At 41.7% G+C, this 13,830-nt stretch overlaps 1 protein-coding gene across 2 annotated transcripts in view; it reads right to left on the bottom strand.

The window, feature by feature from the left end:
• Nucleotides 1-10,653, bottom strand: part of LOC130876802 (leucine-rich repeat-containing protein 37A2-like) — a 37,263-nt gene extending 26,610 nt beyond the window's left edge. For both annotated transcript variants that reach the window (XM_057773420.1, XM_057773421.1), the window contains exons 1-5: nucleotides 9,946-10,653; nucleotides 8,441-8,512; nucleotides 7,126-7,197; nucleotides 4,495-4,566; nucleotides 3,368-3,448 (exon numbers count right to left, since the gene is read on the bottom strand). In XM_057773420.1, coding sequence (XP_057629403.1) covers nucleotides 3,368-3,448; nucleotides 4,495-4,566; nucleotides 7,126-7,197; nucleotides 8,441-8,512; nucleotides 9,946-10,637 — 989 coding nt within the window. In that variant the 5' untranslated portion in view covers nucleotides 10,638-10,653. The remainder of the gene's footprint in view (nucleotides 1-3,367; nucleotides 3,449-4,494; nucleotides 4,567-7,125; nucleotides 7,198-8,440; nucleotides 8,513-9,945) is intronic.
• Nucleotides 10,654-13,830: the final 3,177 nt, after the last annotated feature.

The following is a 13,830-nucleotide window of genomic DNA, read 5'->3' as shown; positions in this document are numbered from 1 at the left end:
GCAACTTTTTTAAAAAACATATTCAATTTTCTAGACTTACTAGTTTATGTGTATGAGTATTATGTCTGCATGTATGTAGGGCAGAAGTCAGAAGAGTGCATTGGGTCCCCTGGAACTGGAGTTTACAGACAGTTGTGAGCTAGGATGTGGGTACTGGGAATCAAACCCAGGTCCTCTGCAAGAGCAACATGTGTTTTAAACCACCAAGCCATCTCTCCAGCCCCAGAAGCAAACTTTTGGACATGAATAGTTTCCCATAGGAAATCAATACTAGAGGGCTAGAAAGAAGCACTAGAGTATTACTGGGTCCAATTTATGGCCATTTACTCCATGGATATTTTTAAGAGTGGGTAGACACTTCAGTAGGGATAAAACTTGAATTTTCCTTTCAGGGTTAAGCTATTGGAACAGCATTGATGGGCTGCAGACAAACTACCCAGTGATGTGGGATTTCCCTCTGTATGCTGTGAATGTCATTGGTTAATAAAGGAACTTCTTTGGGCCTATAGTAGAGCTACAGGGGAACAGAGCTAGGTAGGGAAAACTAAACTGAATAATGGGAGAAAGGAGGCAGAGTCTAGGAGAAGACATAGAGAGCCACTGCCAGAGTCAGAAATGCCAGAACTTTGCTGGTGAGCCACTGCCACATGGCGATACACAGATTAATGGAGGTGGGTTAAATTAACATGTAAGAGTTAGCCAATAAGAAGCTAGAGCTAATGGGCCAAGCAATGATTTAAATAATATTGTTTCTGTGTGATTATTTTGGGGCTGAGCAGCTGGGAACCAATAAATGGTCTTCTTCCTACAACCACGTGAATATGCTCAGGCTGAATAATGTGTAGCTCTTCTGTCTAGTGAAATCCTTCAGGGAGTTTATTATTAATATCAATGAAGTGACTAAAAGAATGTTTGAAAACAAGCCACTGGTCTGGACCTATGTAGGTAAATGAAGGAGAAGCACTTTAAAGTCGCGAGGGGGTGTACTTACCATATAGACTGTCAACCACTATTGGTTTTCTGTAACTTTTTTCATATGAAAGAGGCATGATTCCTATTGTCAATAGAACAATGGCACTTAACTAGTGAGCTTTTGGTGTGTCTTTGATCTGGATTTTAGATTCAAGAGCATCTGACCCTGAAGGTAGTGCTAACATGTTTCATCAGGGCTTGTCAGTAACATGGAGGCTGTATCCAAGTAGGTACCTGAAACCAGGGGTGAATATAGATCTTGAGAGGTCTGACCATTATCTAATGGGAAATAAAAATAACATGCAGAGTTTATTAATATAGAAGCTGCTAGGATTTTGGCACTTGGGCTTAGGTTTCATTCAGCCCTAGACAAAACTACTTTGGATGGAATCTTTGTACAGACTTTTGTAATGCAGGGGGGACAGAAGTTCAACTTAACAAACACCGCAGGAACTGTGTGCTATATGTCACAGAATTCCTGGTTTCTCCCTTGGCAACTTGCCTTTGGAAAGATGCAAGAAGCTTGTGTCTTACTATGGGATATTTCCTGAAGAAAACTCCCTTATCTATCACAAAGAGTTGAGTGTTGGATCCGAACAAAGGAGTCAAATTCCCAGCACACACTTGGTGGGTTGTGCCCCTTGTATGATGTGGGATTCCCTTCTGTATGCTGTGAATGCCATTGGTTAGTAAAGAAGCTGCTTTGGGCCTATTGGTGCACAGAATAGGGCAAGCAGAGAAAGAGACAGTAGGCAGAATCAAAGAAACACCATGTAGCCATGGCAGGAGACAGATGCTGGATGGTGGATGGAACCTTACTGGTAGACCACAATCACATGACGATACAAATTAATAGAAATGGGTTAATTTAAGATATAAGACCTAGCTAGAAATATGCATAAGCAGTGTTTTTATTAATACAGTTTCTGAGTGGTTATTTTGGGTCTGGGCAGCCAGGAAATGAATAAGCAGCCTCTGCCAACAATTGTCAAGGTTTTTTTTTTTTTTAATGAGTTCTCACTATCCTGCCCAGGTCAGTCTTGAACTCCTGGACTCAAGACATCCTCCCTCCTCAGCATCTGAGTAGCTGGGCTTACAAGCACACACTATGCTTGCCTCACTGAGCCAATCTGTTATGGTGACTGAATTCTGAGAGGTACCATTGTTCCGTTCAGATAACATGATGTGAATATCAATGTCCAATACTAGTTAGCTCTGCTCATCTCATCACAAGGAAGCAAACTCCTTCTGCCAAGATGAACACAAACTAGAGATAACAAGTCCATGCACCTGAATGAGTCTTTCTAACCCGCCAGACCATCTGGTCCCTTTCCCCCAAGTTAGGAGTCAGCAAATTTGCTCTGGAGAGGGGAGACTGCTACAAGGAACATCTACAGAACAGTTCATCCAGCCCCAGCACACCACAAACCCGTCCTCCCATGGGAACCAACTGTGAATCTGGGTTTCTGACCTACCAGACAGGTTACAGCCGCCCAAACTCAGATCCAGAGCAGAAAATCCCTCTTGAGTTTATAATTCCCTCCTGGTCACTGAACGTCACACAAAGTGGGATTTTTTGCTTTGTTTTGTTTTTGACACGAGTCTACTGTTAGTCCAAGACTCCTTCCAACTTACGATCCTCCTGCCTCTGTTTCCTGAGTGCAACTGCTGGTATTTAAGCATATGCCACAATGCCTGACAAACACGGATTTTTAGATAAAAGCTAATAAAATTCACTTTCTTCTTGAGGAAGAAAAGTATTCTATAGAGCCAGGATAGAGCAGCATATTTTCTTTATGGATATTTTCAACCATATAGCTTAATGCAGATGCAGATGCCCTCTTATCCAGGCTTCCAAGGTGCCTCTTACCCACAGATAATGCATGACTTCAGAGGCATATGCGTCCTGAGAAATAATGTTCTGGATAAGGAGGGGAGAAGTCCTCGGGTAAATTTTCAGCTTTCCATTTCTGGGAAAGCACCTCTACCTTTTGCTCTCTGGAGGAGTTGGTGTTAATCTTTGCTCTTTGCACCTCTATGTGGCATCCATTCAAGCAGCTGGGAACTGTGCATGGGAGAGGGAATCAGAGTGAAACTCACAAGAGGGTTTCCAAAAACAACATCACACATCAGAGCCACAGCACGAGGGCGCCATGACGATACCTATCGGTGTTACTCGCGTGGTGTTACTTGTGGTGCCCGTGCTGAAGGTCAGGATGAGGAAAGCTCATCGTGTCCTGTAATTTACACAAGTCTCCTGCCCTCCTGTGCCTCAGTTTCCTCATTGGAAAAGAATGAATGGGACAAACTACCCACAGTTCACACAGGGTTCACAGTTGGGGAATCTGCATGGTTTTTAACACACAAATAAGTATTTACATTCTACTTCACTTACAACTTCTGTAAAAACTGCATTCCATGCCATGCTTGAAATGTTCCATAGCTCAGTTCAGTGAGTAAATTGCACCCAAGGTTCCTAAAATAATTCAAAAAAAGAGACATAAGTCAATGAAAAATACTCTTTAGAACATTTGCATTTGTGGTGATTCTAATTTATATGTAATTAAACATAAATTCAATACTTCCTCCATTTGCTAAAGAAATCTGAGGATGATACTGGCTTATAATTTATTCTTTCATAATTACATATGGAATACGTTAGTACAGTAAATGTTCAGCATTTTTGTCAGTGATTTCTACTTCTCTAAGGGAGGGTTTTTAGCACCCCTGACATGCAGTTTTGTCCTATATGCTGGGGGATATTGAGGAACAGCCATGGTGTCTGGCACTTGACGGCAGTATCTTACCCATCATTGCCATGGCTGAACCTTTGCACTGAAAGAGAACTGGCGCTGTCACTATGCACTCTGACTCAGCAGAATTCTCATATTCGTCCTTATTACAGACTAAAAGGATTTGGCATAGAATTTTTATGACTTTTCACTTGCAGTAAAGTTTTAGTTATTGTACTAAATAATGGATTTCATCTTGACAATTTTATGTACATAACTGTCTCTCATTCTACTTTGCTCTTTTCTGTTCCCCTACTCTCCACTCCACTCTGCTGGTGTCCTCTCTCCCTCCTACATCAGCCTTACTTTCCTGTCTTCTCTCTCTCTCTCTCTCTCTCTCTCTCTCTCTCTCTCTCTCTCTCTCACACACACACACACACACACACACACACACTTTAGATTGATCGCCCATCTTTGAGAAAAACTTGATGTTTTAGCTTTCTTTATCCCATTATCCTCTTTGTTCTTCATCCTTCTGACTCCCTTCTCACCCTGCATAGTGCTGCTTCTGTTTTTAGCACACACACACAAAATCTAGGAATGCAGGTCATTGGCAGAAACTTGCTTAACAGGCTTGTCCTATCACCAAAACAAATAAACAAATAAAAATGCAATATTTGTCTTTTTTTGAGTCTAGCTTATTGCCTACTAGTGAAGTTGCAAGTCAGATATCAAAACATCACAAAGGTGATTAAAATTCAAATATGAAAGGGTTAAATTTGTAACTTACATATACTTCAAAAAAGGTAACGACTCAAATGTCCTTCTTTCAATATAGCGTATTTTATTGCAGGATAAATCCCTAGGAAACATAAAAGGGAAATAATGCTTTGCTTAGCTATTAGGTTTCTAATATGACTATAATAGGATGGCTAGTAGGATTAGAGTTTAAAATACATTGTTTTTGTCTAAACTCTAAACTTTTGAATTTGAATATTTTAGAGCCACTTCCTTTGTCTATCCATCTCCTAAGAGTCTCACCCTTTATGATATTCATATATATATAAAATAAAACTATGGATCCTGATAGATATTTTTGAGTTAGTCATTTTGAGAGATTATATGGCTTTTTTTTTTTTTTTTAATTTTCGAGACAGGGTTTCTCCGTAGTTTTTGGTTCCTGTCCTGGAACTAGCTCTTCTAGACCAGGCTGGCCTCGAACTCACAGAGACCTGCCTGCCTCTGCCTCCTGAGTGCTGGGATTAAAGGCGTGCACCACCACCTACATTCTTATTCCTAAAGAAGCAGAATTATTGTGAAGTATTTCTTCCTTGGTAACAAGATTGCTGAAATTTTTATTGTTTTGTTAGTGGGTTTCACTGTATAGTTCTGGTTGTCCTGGGACTAATTAGGAATACTTTTTAAGCATCATTTCTAATAATCTATTTCTGACATGGGCATAAAAATGCTTACATTGAAAGTCTTAATAGTAACCTATTCTCCTAATAGGTTTATCATGTTGATGATATCATTTATGTAATTTGTGTGTTTAGCTAATTACTTAATATGGCAATGTTAAATTTAATTTGGATTAAATGTAAGAACATGTTGGGTATGGTAGGCACATGCCTATAATTCCAGCATTTGGGTTGTAAGACTAAAGTAGGAAGATTGGGGTAAGTTCAAGGTCAGCCTAGGCTATACAGGGAGACCCAGGTTCAAAAAAAAATAAGGGACATAGTACAGTTGGGCCCCAAGACTGCATAACCTGTGTGGTGGTGGATGCCAGTAATCCTAGCACTTGTGAGGTAGAGTCAAAAAAATCAGGTGTTCAAGGTCAACCTTGACTTTTTAGAGAATTTGAAGACAGTCTATGCTTATATTAGGCCATGCTTCAAAAAGAATAAAAACAAACCCCCAAAACCCACAAACTGTTAAAATATTCTGGGTTGCCTGGAGGTGGTGGCCCATGCCTTTAGTCTCAGCACTTGGGAGGCAGAGACAAGTAGATCTCCGTGAGTTCAAGGCCAGCCTGGTCTACAGATTGAGTTCTAGGACAACCAGGGTTACACAGAAAAACCCTGTCTTGAAAAACAAAAACCCAAACAAACAAACAAAAAACTAACAAAAATCAAAACAAAAAACCCAAAGCACTCTGGGTCAATGACTTCGAGTTAATGTAAATGGCTCTTTCTTCTCTTTGATGGGACAGCTTGAAGTTAGCATTAATTCCATCTATCCTACCATGTAATCATTGTTGTGAAGGTTATATTAGCAAATATTTTAGAGTTTGAAGGCCACACATAGTCTCTATTGTAATTCTTTATTGGTTATCTTATTTTTTTTTCTTTTTTAGCCCTGTTAGTTGTTTGGATATGAAGTACCCTTTTCCCCCACCGCCAACCTGAAAGATAAGAAAAGGATCATATACTGAAGGTTTGGTTCTCAGTTAGGGGTCTCTTAGTCAGTAGGCACTAAGGTCGTCCACGGCTTAACTCACTGCTGAGTTCCTTCTGAATGTGCCACGAGGAGGTGGGGCCTAACGGGAGACAGGTAACTGGGGACGTGTCTTGTTACTGGAAATTTCTAACAGGAGACAGATGAATGGGGGTGTGTCTTCTTACCGGGAATTTCTAAAGGGAGAAGCAGGTGGATGGGGGCGTGTCTTGTTACCGGGAACAACTTCTTTCACCCTGTCTGAAGCTTTGCCCTACCTCAGTCTTCCATTACCATGCTCCACCTCACCACAGGCCCAGAAACAATGGAACCAGCCACCAGGAGCCAAAAACCTCTGAGTGGAAGGGCCCAAATAAATCTTGCCTCCTTTCAGCTGTTCTCATCAGGCACCCCATCCCCTCAACAAAAAGGGCACTGGCACAAGTCCTCTAAAGGTGTCAAACCACTCCTAACTCATGGGCTGCAGTAAACGAGAGCATGGATCAGACTTGATGGAGGTGTGGCCGACTAGATCCAAATACTAGCATATGTCTTACAAAACAAGGGTTGTGGGAGTTCCAGTAACTGCTCAGCCCTTACTAACGTTTCCCCCCTGCAAATGAAGTGCTTCTATCTGAAGCTTGTTCATATAAATAAGAAATTTAAAATGCAAGAAGGCATTTTCATGTTAGAGATGGGCTGACACCCCCACCCAGACTGACTAATTGCAGATTTTGTTTTATTAAGTTTTTGTCTTTAGAGCCAGGGTCTTGCCAAGCAGTCCTGGAATTGGTATGAAACCCACTATGTAGACCATTCAGATCTTCAACTTTCAGCAATCCTCCTGCTTTCTACCTCCACAGTACTGGAATTTTAGGCAAGCACTATCAAACCCATTAGACAGATGAAGATCTATCTAATTCAAATCCCTTGTTCATCCATAGATAACACATAACTGACAAGTAGATATGTTTAACTAACTTACAAAACCTGGAGTGATAGCAGGCCTTCAAATGAGTCCTTGCGTAATTCAGTCAGGAGGTTTTCACTGAGAATTCTGAAAGATTAAAGGTTATCTAGATCAAAAGTTGTCAAACAGATGGAGAACATCCAGTGGTGACATGGGATGGAGAAATAAATGCCATCTTATGCTATTGCCCCAAGCATAAGTTGGCACCATTTGTTTTTAGGGCAACTAAAATTTCACCTAGCCAATGGTCTCCACCCTGGAGGTTCAATTTCTAGGTATCTACTTTACAGAAACTTATGCATGTTCAGAAAGAAGTATATAGGATGCTTATTTCAGCCATACATATATCAGAAAAACCAGATATTCTCTAAACATCAATGGGCTAATATTAAAATTTCACTAATGTGTACATACTATGACATATTATGTATGATTGGAGATACATAGAGTAACTATGTATGAAACTTCATGAAGTCCCTGCCCTGACTTCCCTTCATGAAGAATTACAACTGTAAGGGGACATAAACTCTCCTCTCCCAGGTGCTTTTGCTTATGGTCTCTGTCCCTCAAGCAAAATAAAACAAATCCATTACCTCAGAGGTGAAAAATTAGAGCACAAGGAAGGTCTCTCTATACCTGATATTTAATTTATATCCATTAAGAATGCAATTGTAGGCCAGGTGTGGTTGCACATCTTTAATCCAGCACTTAAGAAGGAAAAGCAGACAGATTTCTTTGAGCGTAAGGCCAGCCTGATCTACTTAGTGAGTTTCAGGTCAGTTGAGGTTACTTCCCTAGACTGTCTAAAAAAACACAACCAAAACATGTTATCGTAGATGATTTCTATATGGGAGACAAACTTAATTGTCACTCTTTTCAAACAAAGTTCAGAAAATTTACTTTTAAAATCTGGGCAGCAAAATAATCCCAAGGGGAAGGGGACTTGTTGCCAAGACTGAAACTTGATCCAATCTCTAGGCAGAAGAAGATCAAGTTTTATAAGCTGTCCTCTGACTTCCACGTGCATGCCCTGGCTTTGTGTGCTCATGGAAACACCAAATGAAACGTAAAATAAGTTTTGACTGAATTGATAGTGTTTCAACCTATGGTCTCATGCATGCTAGGCAACTATTCTCCCCCTGAACTACACCTTAGTCCCCACAAAATTTACCTGAGAAATTCAGTCGGTATAGGTTGATTTTGGTTGTGAAGAGGAAATACCTTTTCTCAGAGGTTTTTACCTCAAAATCTGGACCAAGGAGGATCTTACAGTGTAGTGTTTTGTTGCTGCTGTTATTTTTGTATTCATATTTGTAGAAAATATACTCACAGTTTCTCAGTCCAACGGTATGCCTTCCATACATTTTTGTCAATGTAAGAAATAGAATTTCCTTGGAAATTCCTGTGAAGAAACAGTTCATATACTTGAGTAAATAGGAAAAGACTAAACAGAAGCAGTAAAATCATCGCACCCTCAGGGAGGTGTTCAATGCAGAACGAAGAAAACCACCAATCATCTAATTCCCAGATCTGTCAGTTCCCGAGGGCTCCTGGTGCAAGCAGTGAGATGTCTCCTCGGAACTCGAACTTCTAATCTGTGGGTGTGCTTTCCACTTCCTTCTCTGTTGTATATCATACAGCCCAGCTCTAAATTTAACTCGTCACTAAATCCTGTCTTCTCTTCCTCATAGGCCACCATGGTGGAGGGCTTGGAGGCATATATATATATATATTCTAAAATGATCTAAGATATGAGAATGGTGGAAAATGCCCATAAACCTAGGAAACTCCAGGTCAGATTATACTACTAGTTTGTCTTTATAAAAAAAATTATCCTGTATTATTATTATTATTATTATTATTATTATTATTATTATTTGGCTTTTTCGAGACAGGGTTTCTCTGTGGTTTTGGAGTCTGTCCTGGAACTAGCTCTTGTAGACCAGGCTGGTCTCAAACTCACAGAGATCCCCCTGCCTCTGCCTCCCGAGTGCTGGGATTAAAGGCGTACGCCACCACCGCCCGGCTTTCTATGTCTCCCTGTGTTACTTTCTAAATCTTATAGTTGATAGTATGTTTACCTATTTTTAATCTGACTAAATCCCCATTATTCTCATAGCCATGCCTTTGCCTAGGTTGTACTCTCTGGTTTTTCTCTATTCAATAATAAGCATACTTTGAGCCACAGGTGAAGGTTTAATGCTCCCCTTTTCCTGATGTATCATTTTTTATGTTCTAGAGATAACACCATACATATGTGGCTCTCACAGTTCTTAACCTCAAGTTGTGCACAAAAGGTTATACGTCCTAGAACAAAGATGAGCTCTGAACAGAACAGAGATTGCATAGTATTAATAGCCAACATTCATGTATGTTAAGACTAAGATAAGTATTCCAGGTAATCAACTAACCGTCACAACAATCCTATGAAATAGTAGCCTCATACTCCACATTTCACAGGGGAGGGAATTACGTCACAGCTAAGCACTCTTCCTAGAGTTGCAGAACTACCATGTGAAAGACCTGCGGTCAAGCCCCAGGAGTCTGAATCTCCTTTGATCTCTTCATTGCATGCTTACTAAGGAGATGAATTATAGAGAGGCTGGTGTGAAAATGGAAGAGCCAAAGTTGAGCAATGATACAAAGGGGCTAACTGGAGAAGGGAGCATCTTAGAAAGACGGAGGATGAGGACGAAGAAGAATTCATAAGCAAAAGTAAAAGCAGAAAGTCAGCCAGTGTTGGTTGGGGTGACAAGGAAGGTCCAGCAAGGCTTTGAAGAAAAGACTGCATGTTAAGTAAAATGTAAAACAGAAATAAGAAAAGGTTATTCTTACAAAATAGTTAAAGTGCCTCTGTAGGTGCTGGGCCTTGGCACAGGCACTTGGTGGAGTCTCCGCATTGGGCTGAGATGAACACACAATAGTGTGCCATTTTCACACAGGCAGAAGTCACATAGGTTGGTGCTTATGGAGGCATTTTGTTTCATTTTAATAATTAGCTTTCTTTCTGTGTTAAAAATTGCAGCATATGGAGTTATGGTATACTCCACATCCATGGGTTGGAGTGTGACTTCACTTGGGATTTGCTGAGTCTGAAACTGTTCTGGAGATGGAAGTATCATCTTAGGATATGATGAAGAAGCTGTAGCTGTTGGGACTTCAGGCTCTATGGTGTCTGCATTTGGATGCTGAGATGGGATCTCAGTAACAGGTGGAGAATGGCTCACCACTGTAGCAGGTTGTGGAGCTGTGGAAGATTCTGTGTGTGAAGACTGGGTTGTGACCTGAGTAGGATTTGGCTGCTGAGTCTGAACCTGGTTTGGAGGTGAAAGCGTGACGTCACTGTGTGCTGCAGGAGAGGATGTAGTTGTTGGGACTGTAGAACCTGTAGCCTTTTGGGGAGCCTCTGAGCTTGGATACTGAGATTGATCATGAACTAGAGCTGTCACTTCAAAATGCACTGAAGATTGAGCTACCATTTCCTTAGATGACTCTGTAGGCTGAACTGGTGCCGAACGTTTAACCATTGTAGCAGGTTGTGGAGTTATGGAAAACTCTGGGTGTGAAGGATGAACTGTGGCTTGAGTTGGGTTTACATGCTGATCCTGAACCTGGTCTTCAGGTACAAGGGTGATCTCTTGGTGTTTTGGAGGAGAAGCTGTAATATTATATGGGGCTACAATAAGTCCAGTCTCTACAGTGGATATTGCAGACAGGGTATGGTCTACTTCTGTATGTTGAGCAGTGACATCAGAAAGAGTCGGCTGCTGAGTGTGATCCTGAATTGCTGGGATTTCATAAAACACTGGTGCTTGAGCTGCAACTTCTTCATGTGGCTGCTCATGCTCAGGAAGGATTTCCTGTGTGCTTGAAGAAGGTTCAACATCCAGATGGGAAGTTGGAGTTGTAAGTTCCAGATCCAAAGACTTAACTGTAACCACAGCTTTGGAAGTATCTTGTTCTGGAAGTGTCATTTTATGGTACTGTGGAGGAGAAACTGTAGTTTCCTGTGTGGTTGTAAAATATTCAGTCACTTTAGTAGGTTCTGAATTCACAGTGGGTTCTAGGTCTAAAGGCTGAGATGAGGCAGCAGGTGTTGGTGGATGCTCAGTTGTTTCCGGACTTGGTGGTGCTGTAGGGACAACCTTTGTAGCTGTATCTGGGGGCTGAGTTGTGGTCTCCTGTGTAGTTTGAGTAAGTTCTCCCTCAGTAGTAGAGTGTGAAGTTATGGCGAGTTCCTGATCCAAAGTTTGAACTGTAACTTCAGTTGGGTGCAGATGCTGAGGGTGAAGCTGAGAAGGTGTTGGAAATGTCAGTTCTTGAAATACAGAGGCTTGAGCCCGTATCTCTTTAGGTGGATCAGAGGGTTGAGTTATGGTCTCTTGCATAATTTGAGGAAGCTCTACTTGAGCAGTAGGTTGATGAGTTATGGTGAGTTCTAGGTCCAAAGGCTGAAAGGAAACAACAGGTGCTGTTGGATACTCAATGTGATCCTGACGTGGTGTTGGAAGTGTCACCTCCTGATATATTGGGACGGGAACTATAATCACTCTAGGTGGTTGTGAAATCTGAATTGTGGTGTCTGGCAAAATTTGAGGAAGTTCTCCCTCAGGAGTAGGTTGTGGAGTTATGGTAAATTCCAGATTCAAAGGTTGAACTGTTGGGGGCTTAGGAGGAGGAACTATACTCATCTTTGTGGCTGTAGGTGGCAGACTCTCTCTTGTAGGCTCTGAACTTATAGTGAGTTCCAAGTCCAAAGGCTGAAAGGAGACAACAGGCATTGTTGGATATTCAGGTTGACCCTGATGTAGCGTTGGAAATGTTACCTCCTGATATATTGGGACTGGAACTACAACCTCTCTAGGTGGTTCTGTAAGATGAGTTGTGGTCTCTGGCATAGCTTGAGGAAGTTCTCCCTCAGGAGTAGGTTGTGGAGTTACGGTAAGTTCCAGATCCAAAGGCTGAAAGGAGATAACAGGCATTATTGAATACTCATCTTGATCCTGACTTGGGGTTGGAATTGCCATCTGTTGATATATTGGTACTGGAACTACAACCTTTTTAGGTGGTTCTGTAATCTGGGTTGTAATCTCTGACACAATTTGAGAATGTTCTCCCTCAGTAGTAAACTGTGAAGTTATGGTAAGTTCCAGATCCAAAGGTTGAACTGTTGGGGGCTTAGGAGGAGGAATTGTACTCATCTTTGTGGTGGTAGATGGCGGACTCTCTCTAGTATGCTCTGAACTTATAGTGAGTTCCAGGTCCAAAGGCTGAAAGGAGACAACAGGTGCTGTTGGATACTCAGTTTGATCCTGACGTGGTGTTGGAACTGTCACCTCCTGATATACTAGGGCTGAAGTTACAACTTCTGTAGTTGGTTCTGTAAGATGAATTGTGCTCTCTGATATAGTTTGAAGAAGTTCTACTTGAGCAGTAGATTGATGAGTTATGGTAAGATCCAGATCCAAAGGTTGAACGTGGGGTGGCTTGGGAGGAGGAACTGTATTCATCTTTGTGGTTGTAGGAGGCTGAGTCTCTCTAGTAGGCTCTGAATTTATGGTGAGTTCTAGGTCCAAAGGCTGAAAGGAGACAACAGGTGCTGTTGGATACTCAATGTGATCCTGATGTGGTGTTGAAACTGTCACCACCTGATATATTGGGACGGGAACTATAATCACTCTAGGTGGTTGTGAAATCTGAATTGTGGTGTCTGGCAGAATTTGAGGAAGTTCCTCAGGAGTCGATTGATGAGTTATGGTAAGTTCCATATCCAAAGGTTGCTGAGTCTGATGTGGAAATGTCACCTGAGGATGTGTTGGTGGAGGTGTACTCTTCTTTGGTACTGTAGTGTGATCTGCTTCTGGAGTATATTGTGAAGTTATGGTGAGTTCCAGGTCCAAAGGCCGAAATGAGATAACGGGTGATGCTGAATATTCAGCTTGAATCTGACCTGGTGCTGAGACTGTCATCTGATATGCTGGAGGGTACGTTACAATATTGTTCATTAACTCTGGAAGCTGGTGTGGGACTACTTGCTGGGCTGCAGAAAGCTCTGTCTCCTTAGGGGGTTCTGAAACCTGTGTATTGGTGGGCTGTAGCACTGGAGATGGTTCCACATTCTCAGAGAGGTCTGCAGGTTGAGAGCGGGTCATATGCTGAGCTGGAGAAGGTTCTGCACCCATAGTAGAATCTGGAGGTAGATATGGGCCTTCCTGCTGAGTTGGAAAAGAATATACCCCTTTGTGGCGGTCTGCTTTCGGAGCTATGGCCCCTTGCCGAGAAAATTCAGTTTCAGGATATTCTGGTATATGGGAAGGGGATTCAGTTTGGACTTGTAAAAATTCAACTTGTTCAGTGGGACCTATAGGCTGAAGTAGGTCCTCCTCCTGCTCCTGAAGGGAGTAAACTTTCAAAGAGGACTCTGGAGCTCTGGTTCGTGCTTGGTTTGGATGTTTAACTGTGGTTTTATGCAATATTGAATGCTCATATCTGAATATTGCTTCTAGATCTTCAGGTGAAAAGTACAGGGTATCTCCCAGTGGAGGAAGAAAAAAATCTTTAGGTGGTTCTTGAGGTTTATTTGGGAGTTCTTGCTGATATGGTGACAATTCTGTACCCAAAGGGTGCTTTATGGGTGGAGATATGTTCTCCTGCTGCCCTGAAGAAACTTCCCCAGGAAGCTCTTCAGGCTGGGTGGGGACATCTGGATGAACTGAAGAA

The sequence above is a fragment of the Chionomys nivalis genome, chromosome 7, assembly GCF_950005125.1.
Source record: "Chionomys nivalis chromosome 7, mChiNiv1.1, whole genome shotgun sequence".
Taxonomy (NCBI): domain Eukaryota; kingdom Metazoa; phylum Chordata; class Mammalia; order Rodentia; family Cricetidae; genus Chionomys; species Chionomys nivalis.
Note: the sequence above shows the minus strand (reverse complement) of the source record. Positions and strands in the feature narration are given on the sequence as shown.